General features: G+C 40.9%; 1 protein-coding gene across 6 annotated transcripts in view; it reads left to right on the plus strand.

The window, feature by feature from the left end:
* rbfox2 (RNA binding fox-1 homolog 2) overlaps window positions 1–23167 on the plus strand; it is a 60805-nt gene that overhangs the window by 13199 nt on the left and 24439 nt on the right. For 5 of the 6 annotated variants that reach the window (XR_015851158.1, XM_088342649.1, XM_088342652.1 and 2 more), the window contains exon 3: window positions 22055–22258. Coding sequence is in view for 5 of the 6 variants with exons in the window: in XM_088342649.1 (XP_088198775.1) it covers window positions 22055–22258 (204 nt within the window). In the remaining variant the exon portion in view is untranslated. Of the gene's footprint in view, window positions 1–6489; window positions 6818–22054; window positions 22259–23167 lie in introns of those variants that run through there. The other variant, XM_088342653.1, reaches the window with a different exon arrangement.

A 23167-nucleotide genomic window follows, 5' to 3' on the forward strand; every position in this document is an offset into this window, starting at 1 on the left:
CTTTTTTTTAACTTAAACCTCTGTTGATTCATGACGAAATGCATTACCTTTTTCAATGTCAGACCATTCACTCAAATGGAAAGAGCCTATGAGAGGCATTTTTTGCCATATTGATCAATTTTTGGAGGCCTACAGAAAATTCTAACTAGTTTTGCAGGTTTTGTACAAATGGAAACTATCTTACTATCTTTTATCATTGTTGAGTGAACAACAGTTAAAGTTTTTTTTTAAATATTTGCTTCAACAAAACGTCAGTCAAAACAGCTTTTGTGAAAGCAGAAGTTTCACTTTGGTGCTTTATTATTCAATTTTTTTGCATTTGTAATACATGAAATATATGAATTATGCTTTCACAAACACAAAGTCACTTTGCTTGCAAAATAACATTTTATTGCAAGAACACCGGACTGCTGCATGAACAATGCATGAACGTTCAGCCACCATGGTGATCACGTTCGTGCGGACATGCACAAAACATCCCTCTCTGGCGATGAGACGATCAGGATGGGAATCTGTTTTAGGGATTTTTTTTTTGAAAGGGGACATGCTCTGTTGAGGAGTTATAACTGCTTACTATTATTTATCCATATCTACGCTGGTCTCACCACACTGCTTCAGCACACCTACTCGCTACATGGGGCCACCCACTCGCTCTCATTCCCCGGAAAAAGGAAGCGACACTATAAAGTGGGGGGTCCCTCCATGCGTGCCCAAAGATCTTATCAAAGCCACTTCTGCTCTCTTATGATGATTTTTTTATAATGAAATAATTCCAAACAGTATAATAGATTTTAAAAATTAAACAATATTTTGTTTTACGTATTTGTACGTTGTGGCATTGAATAAGTTAAGTATAAACTGGATTTCACACCACACCCCTCCTTTGATATGCTGTTTCTACCTACATTAGCCAACATTCTGATAAAAAGCATCGACTAGTAGAACTGCAGTGCGTTAAATATTAAAGTGTTTGCTGGGTTCTACACCAGTTTACTAGCAATCTGTTTCCCCGTGTTCCTATTAGCCTACTTGCTGTTATTAGACTGTTCAGTTGATATGGTTAATCCTTCGATCATCCGCCATTCATCTACTCATCCTCTGATGCTCTAGCCATAATCCCCCTCCCATTCCTCCCAAACCCCTGGCTGCACTCAAAACCTTGTTGATTGTATAATTTTTCTCCGGTGCTGCTGAGATTATTCACATGGCTGGCAGCCAATTAGCCAGTTCTCATTTTTTTTGCCGCATAGTGATGAGATGATACTTCTTTGAACTGTTTCTCCTCCGCTAATGATGATGTTGGAAGGAGAATAAAATCATAAAGGCAAACGAGTTGCCTGCTGCGAACTACATTTTTGTGATAAATTATGTAAAATCATGAATAAGTAAGCAGCGACACTGTGGCATCCACACGGCAGAGAAACTAGATGCGAGTTTCAAGTTAGAGCACCAATGAGAGGTGGATAAAAATATCCCCAAGTGTTTTTATGAAATACAAGACAATCTTGATTTTTTCTTCTTTGCAAAATTATAGACCACTTTAAGTGGTGGTCTTTTTTTCTCAGTGTATAGTGTGGAGGAAAACATGCTCTAGACACTCATTATTCAATTTGGGGATATCAGATATTCAGAGGAAGGAGACCAACACACGCTGAAAATTTTGTTTGTATTTTTTTCATTAAATGTTTTGTCTGCGGGTACCTTAAGCAGTGTTCCTACGGTACATGGTTCACGGATTTCTTACCTGCATGGGTCGTCGCGGCACCTATTAGGACGCAACTCTGGACAGCCTTCTTCACTGTTGACTGTTGCTGACCTTATTTTGGGATTGTAGCAAAGTTAGCACCAGTCCATTCCTTAATACCAACGTTATCACGACAACCCTGTATGTAACATCCCACATGCCGACATTTCTTGTGTAAATACCATGTAAATTATAACTATAGCCTTATCCCCCTTGTCTTATAACATTATCTTCTCTGTTCCTTTATCTTCTTGCTCATACCTTACTATGAATGTGTAAAACTGGAGTGTCATGCCCAATTTCGTTGTCACAATATGTTAGCCCATTTGTAACAATGACAATAAAGGTATATTCTATTCTATTCTATTCTAATGTTGTCGGCCCAATTCTTTTTTGGTCGTCCTCTCTTCCTGCTCCCTTGGACTGTGCCCTGAAGAATTAGCTTGGTCAGCTCTGATGATATTGTGACCTGACCATACCACTGAGTTTTCGTCTGCGCACAGTTGACAACTGTTCTTCGTATTGTCCAATGTGCCCTCTGAAGGTTGTTGAGCACCAATTCGTTTCTCACATGGGCTCAGTGGTTTTGCATCTCATTCTCCTGGATTTTCTTTTCCAGTTTGCTGTGGGAGTCCATATCTAGCAAGCGTAGAGAAATATTGAATTCAATGACGCTTGCATGAGTCTAAACTTTTATTTTACTGCTATATCCCTCCAGATGGGTTTAAGTCTGGCAGGTGCGGTTGTGGTTTGAGCTATCCTGGCCATGATTTCTGGTTCTGACCCCTCTTTTGATATGACAACTCCAAGATGTTTAAATTCGTTGACAAGTTCTAGCTCTCAGTGGTTGATGGTGATGTTTGTGGTGATACCGTGGGGATTGTTGGTCATTACTTTTGTTCTCAGTGTGTTCCTACACTAATACAAAAATCTGTTTATTGGTGCAGAAAATGCTGACGAAAGGGAATGAAAAATATATTTGTATCAGTTTTATAACTTCTCGTGTTGTAAAAGGCTTAATTGAAAACATTTGGGTTGCGGATTATTTCTGCTAATGTTATGTAAACATGGTAATGTCTCTTCTAGAAAAAAAATCTTGCCCCATTGGGAGAAAATGTTGTTCTTTTACTACAGATATTTTTAGTTTTAACCTATTTTTTGTTGTACCATACAGAAAAATACAGATAGGATACCTTTGCCCATGTAAAGATTTGCTTTGCAATCTCCTACCCTTTTTATTTTACTTAAAAGGAAAAATAACCCTTAAAATAAGCAAACATTATGTACAATCTGCCACGCCAGACAATTTAAATGATTGTATTTTTTCATTTATAACGCGCATAACAGAATCAAACCCCGGGTCGCTGTGGTGAGAGCTCCAAATCCTAACTACTAGACCACCAGTGAAATAGATGACATGAGAAGGCATTCGATTTTCTCATTATAGCACTATTTTCCTTCACAAGACCAGAGACGAATGTTAGAGAATGTAGAAAAGAGAAAGTTGTCCTGAAAGATATGAATAAGTGCAGAAAAAGTGCAACAAGGGAGACAACTTTTTGTATCTGATGATGAATCGGACTTTGAAGGACAATAAATAAATAAAGTACATTGTATATTTTATGTTAATGTTCATAGTATACATTATCAATAAATGGTTCTAATCATGGCCAAACGTATTCAACAACGTTAGTTACTTAAAATTCTTAGTTTGAGTTAAGAAAAGTAAAATACAATTTTATGCAGATTTTTTTTTTTAACAATAAATTAGGCGTTCTGGTTATACATGAGTGTGCGTTATACACAAATAAATGCAGTAGCTAAAATAAGCAATATTTGACAACCGAAAAAATATATTTTGGTAAAATTTAAACTAGATCTTGAAAATAAAATCTGTTTTTATTTACGGTACTCTAATCTGTTTTCACAGTTTTGGGATATTTATCTGAGTGAGAAAATTAATGCAAACTCTTTTTAAAAGAAATGTCCACTTTGATACAGAACCTCGGATTATTTGGATTTTTAGCTGCTATCCAGAGACCCTATGTTGTTCTGAAGTCATTTTTGCAACCTTGAACTTGTCTAATATTCCTAATCTTAAACAAACACATATGAGGTTTTGGGCTTATTGTGTTGGGCTTTCCCTGGAACTAAAGCCCAATCAGAGCAATTTACTTTTAAGGCACAGAAGTGCCAAGGAGCCATTGATGGGGAATAAAAGCCCCTGAGGAAGACACTGATGGCGTGCGGAAGATGTTCCCACATTGCGGAGGTGCTAAACTGTCATCTTGGGTGTGAAGGTGATGTGATCAAAGGCTCCTGGAGGAAGAGCCTAGGGAGCTGCAGAAGCTCAATGTGTGAAAGAAGACGTGCGCTGCCTGCTTGATGCAACAAACAACACTTTAGTCTCCCATTACAACCATGCTCTATTAGCATCTTAATTGGAGCATATGAAATGCTTACGTAGCTGTAATATGAAAGTGTTTACAATGGTAGATTTATTTTCTTTATGTGGTTGCTTTATTAGGCCTGTACCAACAGTTTTCTAAAAGTTGAATTATGATGGATTCTATATTGTCATTGATAACAACATATGTCTGAACATGGTGTTCATTATGGACAAGCCATGACGGGTACAAAAGTCCTATAACTGTACACCACATGGGTTTAGGTCAGGGGCGGGGCATTCTTCCTAATCACGCCCCTTCTGGTCTCACTGTCATTGTCCACGTGAGCATTGAAGTAGGCGTGGGGTGACTAGCAAGGAGGAGGGTAGGAAAGGAGCAGGAGCGAAAGTCTCTGCTGCAACTGAAACTTAATAATTTACCTGTTTAATAAATAAAATGACTGATACCGATATATGTCCGATTCCCAAATATCGTTTCCGATAATTGGCCCGCCCGATAATCGATCGACCACCAGTTAGCGACACAATTCCTGTACGCACACTCTCACGACTATGAATAGAAATTAGTAGATATTGTATGACATGCACCTTTGAGCGGCGTCGCTAATGCTAGTTTTCATATATTATATAAAATCTTTGCTCGCAACACTTGGTGCGCTGCTTACGTCATCATGGCACACTTCACTTTCAATGATTGTTCAGAAAATAGTGTCATTCCACCAAGGTAAATATTTTCAGCTTTCTCAAAAGTGATTTTTATGTGCAAATGATCTGTATTTTACTGCCTAATACAGTCCCCAGAAAAGAGATGCGAAGTTGTTGTAGAAAAGTTTTTCCCGAATGACTTATGCTGCGGGCGCATTTGACACAGTGGGACATTTTTATTCTATTTTAAGTTGCTTTTCAATGTGACGTGTATGTTTTTGGTGTTGGATCTTATCAAATGCATTTCCACAAAAAATGCAACTTATACTCTGGGTAAGACTTACGTTTTCCCTTCTTAATTATGCATTTTTGTCAGTTGCAATGTATACTCCAGAGAGACTTATAGTCTGAAGAAATACAGTAAAAGGGGAGAGATTCGTCTCAAAAACATACATATTTGCAATTTACTCAAAATCTAAAAATCATATGTCTTGATAAATTTACATAGAAGAATAAAAATGACGTCTATAGATTGCTGATATATTAGTGGCTCTGCATAATAGACTATTCACTCCGTTTTTTTGTTCTTTTAGGGTACTGGAAAAATTTAAAAATGTGTTTTGAAAATCCTAAAAGTGCTTGAATTTGGCCATGACAGGTGGGCAGTGCTTGCAATCTTGTGTCAGCCATTAGCTTACATCCTGATAGAACTCAATGGGAGACTTTAAAAGCAATAGTTACTGGTCTCATCATTCAAAATTAAAATTTTTAGTTGTATTCAGAAACTGTTCAAACCAAATGAGCAGCACAAAATGCTTGAATTTTAATATTATGTTTTCAATGATTAAAAAGTGCTTGGAATCTGGATAAGGCGCTTGTAAATGCTTGAAATTTTGCAAGATTTCTGAACAAGTCTGCTTAAAAGTGATGTTGACACTGCTCTCTAGTGGCTTCACTTTGCCATTGGATTTCTCTCGTGATTAATGGCAGCTGCTAACAATTTGTACGGTATTGTCCTATGAAGCGTCATCACCCTTACGTGTCGCGCCCAAAAGGACAGGTGAATGCTTCACCTAAATAAACACAGCATTATGAAATGTGTATTAGTGCAATAATTACGTATCAATTATGGAAAATTATTTTAAGCCATGCAAAAAATAAAAGTAGCGTTTCCCAGTGTTAAATTGTGATGTGAAGAACTTGTAAGCAACATATTACCGTCATTATACCTGACAGCTATATGGGGAGAGATTTGTCTCAAAAACGTTTACTCAAGATCTAAAAATACTATGTCTTGATAAATGCACACAAACGATTAAAAAATGCATATGTGTATTGCCGATGTATTTGTGGCCCTGCGAAAAGATTTATCTGGAATTTTACTTTTATTGGTACTGGCGAAATTAGAAAATTGTCTTTGAAAGTCAATAAATAGTTCTTGAATTTGGCCATTCAAAAGGTGTACAAACCCTGGAGAAAGTCGAGTGATCATTTTCCCACTGGTACCATCAGGCGAATTGCGGTAGATAGTGGCAAAAAGGGAAAGGTTAATGGGACAATGAGGGAAAGCGAGAGGGGAGGAGCAAGATTTCAGGTGTGACAGAATCATTGGGGGTTGGGTTTTTCTAAGGGTGTGTAGGCCGTCTCCGCGTGAGAAAGAACGAAAAGATGAGCAGGCAAGGGCACAGCAGCAAAACGGAACGCTGCGTGTAGCAAGAAAGACGAGAGTGAGAGCGAAACGAGAGAGATAAAGTGACAGGGACAGAGGCTGGAGGAGGAAGAAGAGGAGGAGGAGAAAGTGGTGGCGAAGGAGGAGGTGGGGAAGGGAGCTGTCAGGGCAGACCCAGCAAGCGGGGGCAGAGAGAGGGAGATTTTGAATCCGTGATACAGACGTGAGGAGACCGAGCTAGTGAGGTGACGCAGGGAGAAGCCAGGCAGCGTGACGAGAGGAGGAGGAGAGACGACTGTGTGGTGTCGCTCACAATACGATGATGGGACTCTACTACCCTTCCGTGTTGTCGGTAAGTGTTTACCTCCCTTGCGCCCCGATTGCCGACGACTCTTTGCAACCGTTCCGCTCTCCTGGGCCGCCATCGAATGTAAAGTGCTGATTAATGACTAACGGACAAGGACCCCGGCCTGACCCTTTCGCTCCGCTCGTATTTATTCCCCGCCTCCAAAGTTGCCGTTTTGCAGCCTTCGCAAAGCTTAGCGCCGGGCGGCAGCGCTTGTTGTTGTGGCATTTGTTCTGCCGCCCAGAGCTCCAAGCGCACGCAATGTGAACATCAGAGCAGCTCCTGCCAGAAATTGTTCTGCTACGTATTATGTATGCTCGGAGAAAACTATGCGATCAGTACGGTGCAGTTGGCTGCTGATTTTCTTGTGAAGAAACTCCGCACATGGCTGCAGGGCTTGAAGAGCAATAAGGGGAAGGCAGTAAAAGTAGTCTTTATTGCCCCCACAGCTGTTCTGTGGACATCATTCTTGGCTGTGAGCTAAATGGACAGGTGTATACAAAATATTTGCTCGCCCCTCTTGCTCTTTTGCTCACTTCCACAACATAAGCGGGGTGCACTAAACCTCTCCTAAAAAGTTAGTTTTCGAATCATTTCATTTGCTCTTAGTTAGAAATTGAGTCTGTGCGAGTTTCCTAATTCAGTCTCTCATCGCGTGTGCGCTCCCCTTTCAGCTCTACCTTGCTCTCTTTACTGTTTGACCTCTTTTCTCCCTCTTCTTGCTCTCCCCGGGGCCCTGGCAGCTGTTATCTCAATATTTTCTTTTAAGAGCTCCTGGATGAGGGGGGGATGGGGGATACTGAGGAGAGAATAAGAGCAGCAGAATAGAAATTGATTATTTGGGAAAAGGTGACGGGACACCCCCGGCAAGGGAAGCCTGCCGGATGATGAGGCTGACATTATGCAGGGATGACTTGTTCAGGGTATATTAGGCCAGAAGGCCAGTTTCTTTTTATATGAGTGTGTGCTGACTTTGCAGTTTATTTGAAATATCCTGGTGCAGTTTTTTTTGCTTTTTTTGTATCTGAAAAAGTTCAAGCAAGTGACTGGCTGCTCTGTTGAAATATTTTCTCAAGCCCCACCTATGCCCTAAAGCCAGGGAGAGACTCTTATATGCGGCAAACACACACTCACACACTTACTTTACAGGATCCCCCCCTTCAAATGCTTCCTCCGCCTCAAAATCTTATCGATTCTTCGCAGGGTTAACCATTATGCTCTTTAAATGATCCCAATGAGCTATGTTGCCTTAGCAACAGGGATGAGTCATTCACTTTGCACAGATTGTTAGTTAGATGGTTCGAGGCGTGAGGGAGACCGTTGATCTCGCCGCTGTTAGATAAACACCTTTGCTCTTGGTGTCTATTTTTTTTCCAAGCGAAGGGAATCTGCTGTGGTTGCCACAGTGCAGTATAAACGCATCTGCCTCCTTTGCAGCAATTTGCTCTCTAATTGCTCCGAAAGCATTCGCAGTGAAGCATCTGCGTTGCTTTGAAATGTATCGGGGTTGCCCTCGCTGACTCGTGCCCAGCGCTCTTTTTGGATTTTCAGTTAACCTGCTATAATATATATGTAACGGTCCATGTTTATAATTATGTATTGAAAGTGGCGAGTAAAGATGTATGACTTTGTTTGATCACCTGCACATGTTTGTTTAGAGGTGGCTTGCAGCTGTTAATAAGAATTAAACAAAGACAAATAATGTCAGTGGCCTTTTTGTTTTGTTGTGTTTACCATTCATACATTGCCGCAGTGGAGCCCGCCGGACCATTGATGGAGACGGAGGCGGGGGCAGCTGAAGTCAGTGATAGGGTGTGTACAGGCCTGCGCACATTTACAGCAGGAAAAAAAGGGGAGTCTCCGGATTTAAATCCTTAAAAGGGAAGAAATCGTGGGCGGATAGCGGAGGATTTGATGAGCAGACAGGTTACCCTATAAGGAGAGAAGGAAGCCTGGAGGAAGGCGGGCCAAGATGCTACTGAAACGTTGTTGCTATGAGGCAAATGAGCTTGATTGACTCGAATGGGGGCGGCACGAATGCGAGGGTCCCGTCTGGATTTTATGAAGCGTAAAGAAGCGAATCGGCGAGTGGGAGGAACGGAAGAACAGTGGCATGATGGGGGAGGAGGAAGAAGGACGGGGGTGATGCCGGATAGAATAATTAAATAAGAGGGTGTCTCCTGGCTCATCGGTATGCTGCAGACACGTTTTAAATGGTTTTCCATCTCTTTGCAGCCTCTCTAGGTTCCTTGTAGAGCCAAAGGCCAAAAGGAGAAGTTAACCTTTTGTAGGGCACACGTTGGCATGTTTGTAAATTTTGTTTGCACCAAGCAGTACATTTAAGCACTTAAGGATAAAGAATACTAACGGCCGGCTTGCATTTTCTCTGAAAGGCCAGCAGACAGAATGCCGACCGCTAAGTCAACTAAATGTCACCATACATACCTTACAAGCAAAAATGACTTGGAATTGTACAATTAAGATGTTAAGAAATGTAGACAAATGGGAGGGCACAAAAAGCTTAATCATTACTTTGTTTCCCATTCCGATAAATTAATTTGCACATTTTTTTTATATACTGTACAGACGCTGCCCTACTTACGAACGAAATAATAGGTTCCGGATGATCGTCCGTAAGTTGAATTTGTTCGTAAGTTTCAATGCTATATTTTGTATATTTAAGGTTTATACAAGTATTTTTAAGGCTTGTATAAGTAACATGTATTGTATTGTACTAAAAAATAAACATTTGATGAAATAATATGCTCGATAAAGATAAATAAAGTGAAGTTTAACTTACCTGTGGAAGATGGGCTTCAAGAGTTGGACTACTTCCACCTCCGTGGTAAAAAGTGGCCCAAAATAATTGATCCAATCATTTTATCAACCGCATCAAGCTTTCTTATAACACTTTTCTTCTTCTCCTCTTCTTTAAACTTTACACCAACCATATTGAATGGATTCACAAGATATAATTTAAAAATATGTAAAAGTTCTGGAGATTCAGTACAGTTTGGTTACACACGAACTAAGAAGTAGAAGCCGGATTTTTTCTTCGGGGTGGATGCTGGGTGACCTCTCACAGCGCCAGTAGCTTCGAAAAAGGTGCTCGCAATACAAAATCTAACAGCAGTGTCCGGATTTTTTTCGTATCCACAGTTTTTCGTAAGTCAAGTGGTCGTAAATAGGGGAGTGTCTGTACTAAATTTTGCCGACTCTTCCAAATTCCTGAAATTTCAGATTCTCAACAGTAAATTTTCACCAAATTATATTTTCTTGCATGATGGTAGATACATTAGATTTGTTCCAAAAACAAAAGGAAAGTCGTTTACTATAGATAGAAACCTTTTTTTGTCAAAATGTATTACATTTCAAGATAAATATAATAAAACAAGCATTTGTCATGGACATTCAGTTCATTCCATTGTAATATGAGAGACGTGACTCAACTATCCATCGACTAGTTATCAAATGTTTACTCCAAATTATTCAGGTTTTTGAGCGCTGTTCTCTGGAACATAACAGAACTTATTGCATTAAAACTGAACTCAATAATTATGCCTCGTATCATCCAACAGCCCGTGCAAAGCTACGTCTTTAGTCTAAAGTGTTGGACTGGGAAGTTTGTGTTGCTAATTTGGTTTGAGCAGTTTCTAAATACAACTAAACATTTTAATTTTGAATGATGAGACCAGTAACTATTGCTTTAAAAGTCTCCTATCGAGTTCAACCAGGATGTAATCTAATGGCTGACCCAAGTAGGACCCTCAAATGCCATTCTTCATATGAAGTAACCCAATGCTGCCATGTCTTTGCCGTGTCAGTCTTGAGGCTTTTCTCGCAGTCCCAAAGTGCAGCACTGACTACCGTGCACGAGCCTATTTTATAAAATGCCTCCTCAGACGCACTTGCTGCTGCTAACTGACCCGAAAGTAAGTCAGCCATGGCTAGCTCTCTGAGTCGCTTGCCTTGCTTGATCAGGGCATACACTTACACAACCCTTAATGCCCCAACGCCAGGGGAGTGTATGCACATGCCGATATGCACCCGAGATGGACACAAACAAAGCATGCACAAATCTGAGTGCTGACACGGATGCCCACTCTGAAATCTTTCTCCACAAGAATGCCCCCTCTTTCACTTAACATGCCAGTTTGTTTTTATTCATTGAATATGAATCACAACAGCCAGAAAAGAAAAACGTAACTTGATGGGTCAAGAGCACCTTTTTGAGAGTCATTCGCAGGCAAACACTATTTTTATGGCTGGTGGGTTGTTGACTTTGTGTTCAGGTAACAGAAAGAACCGCCGGAATGAAGCTAAAACGCTTGTCATCCGAATAGGCCCAACAAAATCACAACGCCTTCTTTGGCTTATCTCCCCGCTTCTATTTTGGTACTGCTAAAAGAACATCCACAGCATGGACTGTCCATTCTTTTCTTCCAGCCCGAACTGTTCCTCTATGTTTGCCCAAATGTTTTTTGAAGAGGTTTAGAATGCTGTCAAATATTACAAAGTGATGCTGCAGACGCATAAAAGTATCAAGTCCTGAAATCATTGCATCACCGGTTTCCCAAGTTTGAGTCATCGTTAAGGATGTGAGTTGTGACTCACCAGCACAGTCTCCCTAAGTGTATTTTTCCAACAAATTGTGCGGTGTTTTGTATTAGTAGTGTATCAACCAGTACTTGTGAAAGTGGATTACTTCTGTCTAGTTGTGTTAGTTAAATGTTCTATTATTGGTTCTAACAACTCCCTCTTAAAAATTGTTCGTTGTTTGAAGCGTGATTATTGTTATGAGCTAAATACAGATGAGGCTGACGCGCCCGTTGGCATTAGTGATTAGTGACACTTGGTAGTTGTAAGGGCCATAAATGGATGCAGCTAATGTGCCACTAATGCTAATGCATCATTTTCGTGCCTTTTAACATTTGCACATTAGCGGCATGTGCATTAGTACTTTTACTCTGTAACAGTAACACTTTTTGTAACATTACCAACTCTTAGAAATTTCTTAAAATCATATAAAATGGGCTGACTCAGGGTTCTGGTCATGCTGAAAATGGCCTGCGTTAAGGTATTTATGTATTTGTTTTTTGTTGGAGCCATAATCATCTCTCATCACACAAACCAGGCTTGGTGATAGGCATACCCTTTATACTAAAAGCACAGAAACAACTTCAGTTTCTGTTTGTATTTATGACATAGTTTGGTGCTTACCGCTCACCCTAAATGATGCTTCTGCCGGCTATCATTTATATCACTCACCCAAATGCTGACTGGAGGCATTGCAAGACACAGTCTGAGGTCATGCAGGTTATCATTTTTGCATGTCCTGTTTTGTTTCTCCCCTGCGGCTAAATGCTGTCCATTTTTAGAGAACCTAATTACAGCTTGCTGCCATGTTAAGACCAGGAAAGTAGTCGACAAAGAATTCCATTGTTGACTATTGTCGTCAGACATGTTTTTCTACCAGAGTGAGGCATCTCTACATGAGTATAATCTGTGAGTTGCTTATGTGCAATAGTGTCACTGTCTCATAACATAAACATACAGAAATGGCGGTGTCAACATCCAGCACGCGTACCAAAACTTCTTAAGTTTGGGAGCATTTTGCTCGGATGCAGCGAATAACAAGACTTGCTTTCAAAGATTGCAGAGCAGGCCTGGAGTATCATGACAGTACTTCAGTGATTTTCAGTTTTTAGTTTGACTCGCCTCGGTAAGATTTAAATAACATTCAAGCCAGTATGGTTTTGCTTTGTACATTTTGTACGTGTATATTTTACTGTAAAAGAGCTTGAGTGTTATGCCAAACTGTGCCTAAAAAGGTATTTAAAATTAAACGCATGCGGTCTGAAAAACAAACGTCAGTGGTTAAAACTTCAGACTACAAATGTCGGTTTTTAATCGTGTTTGATTTCAAACTGTTGAGAACCATTAAGTTTTGTTAGACTTTTCAGTTTACTACTGAATGTATCTCATAAAAAAGCACAAAGTATTTGTTTTATCTACTGTTCTACTGCTGCTACTGATCCTGTCCATGATTTGCAATAATAAAACAATGTCAAATTGATATAAATTTATTTATTTGCCTGTCCCTAATAAGTGAAGAGGGTTCTGTCTTGACTGCGGCTGTATTTTATTTGCATTTTCATTTAATTTGTGTACATACCTGCAGCATATTCAATAAAATATGTATTTTTCATGGTACCTATTTTTCTTGTATAGCCTTTAGTTGCTGCCCTAGTTATGGAATGCGTCTTGAATATTTGATTCGCTTTGTGGATTTGTCATTTTAAAAAGTGAGTGAAATCGTTTGTATTTAAATGAGCGGAATGTGTAAAGCTGCAGGGTTTGAAATTTGTGCACCCAGCTGCTCTCTGAGCATGTGAATGAAGTTTAATACGCTGGTTAGTAATGTAGCGACAGCACTCATCTGGTGCTGCCATCCAGCTGGGATTCATTTCTGGAATTTCTGGGATGGCACATGTGCTGCAGAGCATGTAACTAGCCCAGTGGCGGTTTTTGTATGCATGCTAAACACAATCGTAATAGATCATAGTTGCTGATGAAGATTACCCAAGCAAAGTCATAGCAGATTGCACCGCTTGAAATGTTTTGTAAACATTTTCAAGTTGTCTGCCGGCGTAGTGACTTTTTGCAGCCATTCAGCGCGAAAAGAGGCTCATGTTCCACATTGTAAATGATGCCGCAGTGGTTTCACGCTGTGTCGCCATGGCGACCACCCACACCGAGGTAATATAAGTGCATTGGAAAACTAATGTCCAAGTGCCAAAACTGAGACACGACGATAGGATACACCGAAACATGACGGGAGAAAGTGGCCCTTCTTGTCAGCCGTACGTCTCTGGCCCGTCGGTTGTGGCTGAAATAAATGCTGGAGACACAGGTGTGTCACTAAGAAAGGTCAAAAGCTGCAAGACAGATGGCAGACACACAAACACACGTACACGTACTAGATACACGCCCTCCCACGCGCTTTTTAACACTCCCAAAGGGACAGAGATCTATTGTGCTACTCAGATGGGTTTCGCCGCAGCCTGTCACACACGACACACTAGTCAGTGTAACCCACCAGATGCCAGGTAAGCTAGCACAGTAAATTTTTGAACGTGCCGTTTTCTCTGAAAGGCAAGAGACAGTCAATCAAACCATTGTCATAAGACAGGGGTCGGGAACGTATGGCTTGCAAACCAGGTATGGCTCTTTTAATGAGGACATCTGGCCCGAAGACAAAATGAGGGCTATGCTAATCTCTTCTGACGTTCTAATTGTAGTATATGCAAGGCTAGTGTGCAGAAAATATAGGGCATGGTTTCAACTACAGTTCACAGTCACGAGGATACACAAACAGACCTGGTTTTGGCTGTACGTCTCTATGGAAACCTGTACATCAGGGGTCAGGAACTTAAAGCCATACTGTATGGCACTTTTCATGGGTACATCTGGCTCGGAGATAAAATGGGGCTGTGGCAATTTCTTCTTTGTTGTTCCATTTGTAGTACAGGGATCCCTTTGTTTTCACAGTTAATGGGGACCTTAACCCACTGCAAAAAACTGAAAATCTGCGAATTGGCGTCACACCTTCATTAAAGCCCACAAAGGGTTTAACTTACCCCGAGATTGTCATTACCAACTTAGACTATACGACTGTAAAAACATAACTTTAGATCTACAAATATTAACACACCACACATAGTTGTAGTTGAATGGTTTTATTGTAATTACACAAACATAAAACGAGATGGAGGGCTTCTCCTTTCAGTGTAAAAAAGCAATTTGGAGAGCGGCTGGCGAGCTGCGTGCTAGCATCGGGTGTCCTCATAGAGACCAATCTCAGCGAAGAAAATCTTACCTGTATGTAGCGGTTTCCTACGAGTTGTTGATCAAAGTAATCCGTTTAATGGCTAATTGACCTGGTTTGGCGAGATCCAGGGTCTGCACCGGTGGCTTTGAAGAGTTGTTAGCCTAGCCGGACCAGCAGCACACTCTTGCCTTCTCCCAGGCGTCACCCGAGATGCTTATGGAACCCGATAATAATCCCATAAAACACACGCTGATGACCACAACGTTGTTGCGCTCTTCTCACTTTTCTTAAAATTCGATTAAATTGATCAATTTACTTTCAATGTAGGGCAGCATGGCAGCGCAGTGGTTAGCGCGTGTGCGGCACAGTTCTGAGGTCATGAGATCGAACCTCCTGTGTGGAGTTTGCATGTTCTCGCCGTGCTTGCGTGGGTTTCCTCCAGGCACTCCGGTTTCCTCCCACATTCCAAAAACGTGTTTCAGGTTAATTGATCGGTCCTAATTGTCCGTAGGTGTGAATGAGTGAGTGATTGGTCGATCTTTGTGTGCCCTGCGACTGATTGGCAACCAGTTAATGGTGTCTCCTGCCCACTGCCTCAAGATAGCTGGGATGGGCTCCAGCACCCCCAGTGACCCTACTGAGCGGTGCAGATAATGGATGGATGGACTTTCAATGTAACCAGCCGCTAAAAGCTGTCCGGCGCTATATGCTGACAGCTTACACAAGCCTATCAGAGCCGTGCACCCATATGGTCACACCCACCCAACACAGAGCACACCCCCCCCAATCAGTTCCTGCGGTTTGCTAACAGAACACAATGCACGATACATTATCTATGAAAATAAAGATAATCCAATTCAAAATCCGAAGCTTAAAGTTGCTAGGAGTGGTCTATACAAAACCGAAACAACACTCCAGACACCCGGTTCGGTCCAGAATATGTAGGGAATAGTTTCAATCATAACCTTCTAGTTTGCAGTATTTTGTAAGATGTTTTTTTTTACATAGGAAATCTGCTCGCTCAATGTTTTGAAACCAATATTTACAGGAAAAAATGCTAAAAAGAGCTAATTGCAGGAGGGAGACAAACTTTAAATGGTACATTGTTAGTTTTTAACACTGGATCGGGCATTATCTCATAGATTTTATGAAATCATTATCCAGTGAAATAAAATGCCCTAAAGAATTAGCTCATGTCCGGATAGCGGATTTGGTGGTTTTGCTGACTTTTGTCTTGGAAAATTATGGTATGGCTCTCACCAAAAATCCAAATATTTTACTTTCATGCCTCTTTGGGTAAGTTTTCCCCGACCCATGCACTAATCAGTGTAGCCTAACAGATGTCAGTTGAGCTGGCACAGTACATTTTGGGACGTGCCGTTTTCTCTGAAAGGCAAGTAAATATCAATTAAATCATTGATTGTTATACGACCTAACCGCAGCGCCACACTCATTAGGGCTACTTTTTATTATCGTATAATTTCGTTACAGCAGGGCATGGGACGGATAATTAGATGTAGGAGGGCCGCATGGAGGTACAAGGAGATGAAGGAGAGGTTGCAGCGAGCGAGTGTTTCATTTGCGCACAGCAAATACAGTGGCGCCTCAAAAGTTACATGTTGGCAAACGAAATTTGGCTGAAAGTCAAATAAACTTTCAAAGTGAGGTTTTCAATGAACATCAGCAAGAGTAGCAATTAAACTCAAGGTTCCTCAGTTCACTGTCGTATGTCCTAATCCTTTATGTTCCAGCCAGTTTTTATTTGTTAATATTACAATGGTTTCCTTTTCAATTTTGTCCCTAAGGATTTAACTATCATTTTAAACCTTCTTGTGTACTGTACTGGTAAGAGTTTATAATGCTGTCAGTTGGAACAGCTTACTTTAAATTTAATTGTACTCAATGTTTGTGCGGAATTTTCACAAGTGTATTAACCCAAACTTACAAAAGAAATAGTGCAAGGGTCATTGGTATCTCATAGTCATCATGGAAATGTAGCAGAAAGATTAGATATTGGGGTTTTAGAGAGAAAAACATCAACCTCTAGAAACACTATTGTTATCTTTCATCTATTTCATACCAACCATCTTTGAATGTAAGATAGCTACTATATATAATTATTGTAATACCTCCCAAATGGCAGTCAAGTAAAAAACAGTGTGATAAAAGTGATTTTTTTTTTAAAATATAAATTATATTTATTCCAGTTTTTGAATGGGCAAACCTACCCTTAAACCCTCGTTTTCAGTGATTTGGCTATCAAACAATGGTATATCTTTCAAATTTCACATGACTCAGCTCAGAAATGAAGTGATTCCTGATTGGTCCTCACCTGACCGAAGAAACAATGTCACTTTCAGTCTATGACATGTGGCAAAATGGCCGCATTTAGAAATGTATGAAAAGGGATGTTTTTTGCCACCCAATTTATAGTGTACAAAATGACTATGTATGAATCTTTAGATGAGTCAAAATATTTTGTTTTATTGACATTAGCAACTCAGCAACTTAATTATTGTTCTTTTTTTGAGGCGTTACTATTTTGCCAACTTATTTTGGAGTGATGGCTTGAACATGAAGTATTTTTTACCAAAACCCTTCTACTTTCGTCATTTAAGAAACTAAATGTTTTTTATTTGGCAAGATGGTGAAGCAGAGTATGATCTTTAGCCCAGGTAAGAGCTTGACCCAAATTTCGGCCCGGTTCGAGCCTCAAATTTCAATCACTACGTTCGGGATGCGTCAGCCTTCTAGTGCTATTTACCGTTAAACTTGAGGGGCTGTGCTTCTCCTTGTAGAATTCTTTCTTTATTATCCACCGGTCATTGTTCTTTTTTGTCTCTCTTTTAAGTGCTGCGCTACATTCTTTAGGAAGTAGTACTGGTGTATTTGGCCCAATTTTCACCCTGTTAAAATGACGGACAGCCTTAAAATTTTCTGGTCAACTCTTATCAAAATTTGTCAAAGATGGAAAATTGTCAGTTATTGTAACATTTGCTGACAGAGATATGAAATCTGAAAATGTTTATACAGTCTTGTTTAATTTTGACCTTGTTACGAAAGACTGGCTTAATTTATTATCATAAATCACTTACAAATAAAACATTTCGGGTTTGCTTCGGGCTCGGTCCTGCAAAAAAATATATTGGCTGGGCTCTGGCTGTGTCGGGCTATGATACTCGCGCCTTGGTTGGGTCAGGATGGATTTTTTTTTTAAATTTGGGCCTAATCTTATCTCTGCATGCTAGGTAGAGGATAATTAAAAATAGAGCCTGAATCATGCTTTCTCTTTAGAGCCCCGCAGTCGACATTGCCCATACGTCTTCCATCGCTCACCACCTGGTTTTCCTTTCTCCCAATCTCTGTCCATTGCCCCTGACCATTTAGGGTAACCGTCCCACTGCTGCCAGCTCAGAGTGTGTGTTGGTTATAGCCTGCCCTTTGTACACCCTTTACTTCATCCTACGCACAATGTAACTTCCACGAGTATATTCCTTACCACTAACGGGCACTTGGGCAAGCTTCCATGCTAACAGTTGGCGGGTTTGCCTGAGGTGTGTGGGAGTTTGCGTGTCAAAGGTGGCTTATATGTAGAGACGTTGGCGAGTGTGTATGTGTGAGCAGGCGTGACACACGCGATTGCACAACACTGAGCATGGGGGGCACGTGACCCTCAATAATAGATGTACGCAGTGAATATTTGATTGGTGGGGGAAGGAGACATGTTTTCCTGTGCACATATGGGCAGATGCGAATATTTGAACACACCCGGATGCCTTTCACCCGCTGCTGATGGAAAAGTGGCGTCTGTGTAAGAAGGTGTTGATGCTGTGGAATACAGTGTTACCTCCTCTTACGAGCTTAATTCGTTCCATGATTGTGCCCGCAGCTTGATTGATTGTGTAACGTGTGCATTTTCCTGATATGAAATAAGGAAAAACTAATTTGCTTGTTCCCTACCTCCCAAAAACATCTATGTTAACCCTAAATAGCTTTGAAACACATCTTCCTGATCACTCAAAGCACAAATACAGACGCTCCCCTACTTACGACCATTCGACTTACTAAAAACGGTTGGTACAAACATTTTTTTCGGGATTTCAAAAAATATCCGGACATTGCTGTAAGTTGGATTTTGTATTGTGTGCACCTTTTTCCGAATACAGGACAGTACTGTAGTGCTTCTTTCCGCCGCTACCTTCATGTGGTGCTGTGAGAGATCACCCAGCATCCACCCCAAAGAACAAATCTGCTTCCTCGAAATAGTTCGTGTGTAAACATTCTACAGTAAGACCTCTGTTATCGCGGTTAATGGGGACCAAAACCACCCGCGATAAGTGAAAATCCGCGAAGTAGCGGCGCACCTTTAAAAAAAATATATATTTTTTTTATTATCATTTTTTTAGACCCGTTTAATGAGGAGCAAAACCCCCCGCAAAAAGTGAAAATCTGCAAAGTAGCGACGCCCCTTCAAAAAAAATCTCATCTCATTATCTGCACCGCTTATCTTTATTATTCGCGAGCGAGCCACTAACCCGCGGCAAGCCCCTAACACCGCGACAAGTCGAGTGGGCCGGCCTGTCCGAAGCGCAGCAGAATGCGTGTTCACGCAAGGGGGGTGAGATTTTGTACGGAAGTCGGATTTGGGCACAACACCTGCGCGGTTTTGGTGCGGCTTCCGCTTCACCGCCCCCTAACCCCACAGGTCCCCCTTACCCCTTTCCCCCACCGTCGGCCGGAGCCATCGAGGGCCGTGTAGCGCCATGTAGAGCCATCGCGGCCCGAGCGGGAGACGTGACATTGGTGACTTTTTTTTTTTTTTTTTTAATTAGCTCGCTCTATGGTTTCAATAAGCGTATTATATAGAATACGATCGCTTTTGTCGGAAGCGCAGCAGCGTTCACGCGAGGGGGGGGGGGTTCTGTACGGGAGTCTGATTTGGGCACAACCCCGGGAAACGAGAACGGTGCGCCGTGCTAGGGTCGTCGGCCGAGGGGGATTCCCGCAAAAGGGAAACTCTGCAAAATAGCAACGCCCCTTTAATTTTTTTTTTTTTTTTTTTTTTTTTTTTTACCATTACAGACCGCGAAGCTCTGAATCCGCGAACGTCGAACCGTGAAGTAGCGACGTCCCACTGTATACTCTTATCTCTAGCTCGCTAAGAATTTTGACATTTTTATTGTTGATTATCTGGTGCATCCATTCAATATGGTTGGTGTAAAGAAGAGGCGGGCCGTTTCTTTTGAAATGAAAGTGGTATAAGAAAGCTTGATCCGATTGAGAAATTGGTTGGATCGCTTTTATTCGGTAACTTTTTACCACTGAGGAGGAAGTAGCCCAATACTTGAAGCTCATCTTCCACAAGTAAGTTAAATTTCACTTTATTTACATATATTTTATCTTTTAGTACAAAATACAGGTTACTTAAACAAGCCTTAAACATACTTATATAAACCTTAAACATACAAAATATAACACTGAAGCAACTTACGAACAAATTAATCTCACGAACGATCGTCCAGAACATATTTTGTTCCTAAGTAGGGCAGCGTCTGTCGTAATTAAACACCCCCCAAAAATACATGAATTAGGTAAATAAGATTATATTAATGAAATGTGAGTTAATCTTCAGGGAGTCGCCGTATTGAACGTGTGTGCATAGTGCATTAGCAGGAGGGTGCGTTACATGTGATAGCTCATGTCTTTCGATGATGCTTAAGCACTTACAGTACACTTAAAATTAAAGTTAATGTAACTTTGAACAAACACGCAAACATTTCACAGCATACTGTCGTTATTTTATTTTATTTATTTCATTTTAATGTGCAAAGCACTGCAAAAACTCTTCTGCAACTTTGTGACCAACACTCGCTGCATCCAAACGACAGTCATAGAGCCAGTTGTCGCCTTTAATTTCTCATACCAGCCTTGGCAGGCATTTAAGTATATTCCAGTTGTACCTGATGTTGCCTCAAGTTGTGGATCTTTGTAAAAAGCCAATAACGTCTGCTCCTTGTGTCGCTATTTCCCATAGACCCATGTCATGTATCCACAATAGCAATTCTTTCCATGTCATTATGAATGGTGTTGGCAATGATGAAAAATGGTCATGCTCCTTGTCCAGTCAAGTCATGCCTTGATGATATATTTCATTATCGGTAGTGTCCAATAGATGTTGACCAATTTTACTCCTCTGCTAGGTCACTCACACAAACTCCATGATTGTCTTTTATTTCCTGCTTAGTTTTAATTCATATAATTCTCCTTTTTTCCCTAAAAGCCTCTTACCATTTTTGTTTTCCGGAACTCATGGCTAGGGTCACACAAAATGGATGCTATACGATAAAAACAATTTTGTTGTGTAATATAAGTAAGTGCGCTGGATCAGGCGTCTGTTGGGACTGGCTAAGGCTATTGATAAGCGCTTTCTAGTGGTAGCCTCAGGGACTGCTTGCAGCTTGGATTTACCATCATACAGAGCTAAGGTTTTTTTGTTCCCCAAAAGACTTTTAAACAGTAATTCCTGCTCTATTGTGGCTTACGTTTCACTGTCTTGATACTTAGTAGATTTTCATCCTGCATTTTGTCCTGCAGCAGACATTTTGCCCTGTAATCATGGGGTGGAGGGCTGTCTGTGTGTGTTGGGTGGGTCTGACTTTCTGTGTGCACAACTGTGATGCTCTGCTGTATGCCGTCAGTCAAACACACTGGATATGTAAGCACACAAGTCAATGTCCACCCACCCAAAACAACCTGCAAAGCACGGCTACAGCTAATATTTTAGCAGCTATTCACATTGTTAAAAAAACGTATATATCCAGACTCTAAGGAAAGTCAGAAAAGCGCAAAGATAGGCCGATCACTAGTGGGTACTCTGGATTGTTTTCGGGTCCGGGAAGAGACTGGGGCGGCGTCAGGAAAGAAAGCAAAAGCCGACTGTTGCAACTATGTAACAAGCCACCCCTGCCGAGCCTGTATCTCACTAACTCCCGATCCATTACCCATAAAACGGACTGGGAGCTACAACCCGTGGGAAACCGCTACATTCAGGACAGTTGTATTTTAATCATCTAGGAGAACTGGCTCAATTCGAGGATCCCCGATGCTAGCCTGCAGCTCGCCAGCAGCTCTCTAAATAGCTCTCTTGGACAGAAATTAGAATTTTGTTGTACTTTTGTATAATGACAATAAAGACCATTCATTCTGTTCTGTGTTCTGTGTTTTCATTTGTAGATTTATAGTTATTTTGTTACTGATATCGAATAAATGTTTATTTTTTGCCGGTTTTGAGTATTTCAAGACTTCTTTTAGAAAGCAGCCCCTTTTCAACAAGGGATTACTATATCGAAATTCTCATACTTAGAGGTGCTCTTACAAAGCGCTACCACTGTATTTCACCCTTTCCCAAACAGGGTTCCCAGGATAGTTCTTCTGGTCAGGAGGGACTTGTACCTCCGCCTTTTGCAGCCTTCCCTCCTCCTCCTCCGCCTCCTCCCCAGAACGGCCTTGCCCTGGATTACGGCGGCAGCCTGTATGCGGGTGCGGTACAGGGCCCAGTTGAAGCCAGCGGAGCAGTGAACGCAGTCGTCAATGTTGTCAACAGCCTTAGTGGCCAAGTGAGTGTCAGCCTCCCTCTTCTTCACCGCATCCCATGACATGTTAAAACGCTGCGGGGATTTTCTGTCTCATCAAATTAAGACAAAATAAAAACACGCTTGATCTAATGCAATGCAGAGCTCACGTTGTTGCTATTAGCCCTTTATAGGGCAATAAACCCTTATTTGAAGCTAACTATAGCTGAAATGGATGCCTCATTATGAGGCTTTGATGTATATTATTCAATTTACAACAATAAAAGGTAATGAGCATGAGGTTTTAGTTTAGGGGAAACTATTTGTACTAATATGTATTTTGCATTAAAAATAGTTGGAAGAAAAAGACAGAATGGGCCAATACACATTTGTAATTCAACATGGCAAATTTACCTACTGTAGAGTTCAAATGTTTGGAGTCACTAAGGCTTTGCTGCCTCAGAAACAGGGCAATTTGCTGTGGTTGACAGAATAATAAATTCTTGTTTTCACCAGAATTTCCTGAAGGGGAATGTTTGGCTATCAGTTCTTGCCCTCAAACTTAAGCGCTCTTGGACATTGCAGCAGGACAACGATCCAAAACACACCAGCAAGTCCACTTCTGAATGGCCAAAAAACAAAAAGAAGGTTCTGGAGTGGCCAAGTCAAAATCTGTATTTAAATCCAATTGAGATACTGTGGTGTGACCTTAAACAGACATTTCATGCTAGAATAACCTTCAATATGGCAGATTTGAAACAACCCTGGGCCAAACTTCGTCCACGGCATTGTAAAAGACTCATTCTGAATTGTAAACGTTTGATTTCTGTGATCGCTGACAAAAGTAGCCCAACTTTTATTAGGTTTAGGGGCCAATTACATTTTCACACAGGGTCAGATAGGTTTAAAAATGTTTATTGTGTGCCCTTAATGAAAGGAATCATCATTTCAAAA

The sequence above is a fragment of the Urocampus carinirostris genome, chromosome 8 (genome assembly GCF_059441175.1).
Source record: "Urocampus carinirostris isolate Australia breed hairy pipefish chromosome 8, RoL_Ucar_1.0, whole genome shotgun sequence".
Taxonomy (NCBI): Eukaryota; Metazoa; Chordata; class Actinopteri; order Syngnathiformes; family Syngnathidae; genus Urocampus; species Urocampus carinirostris.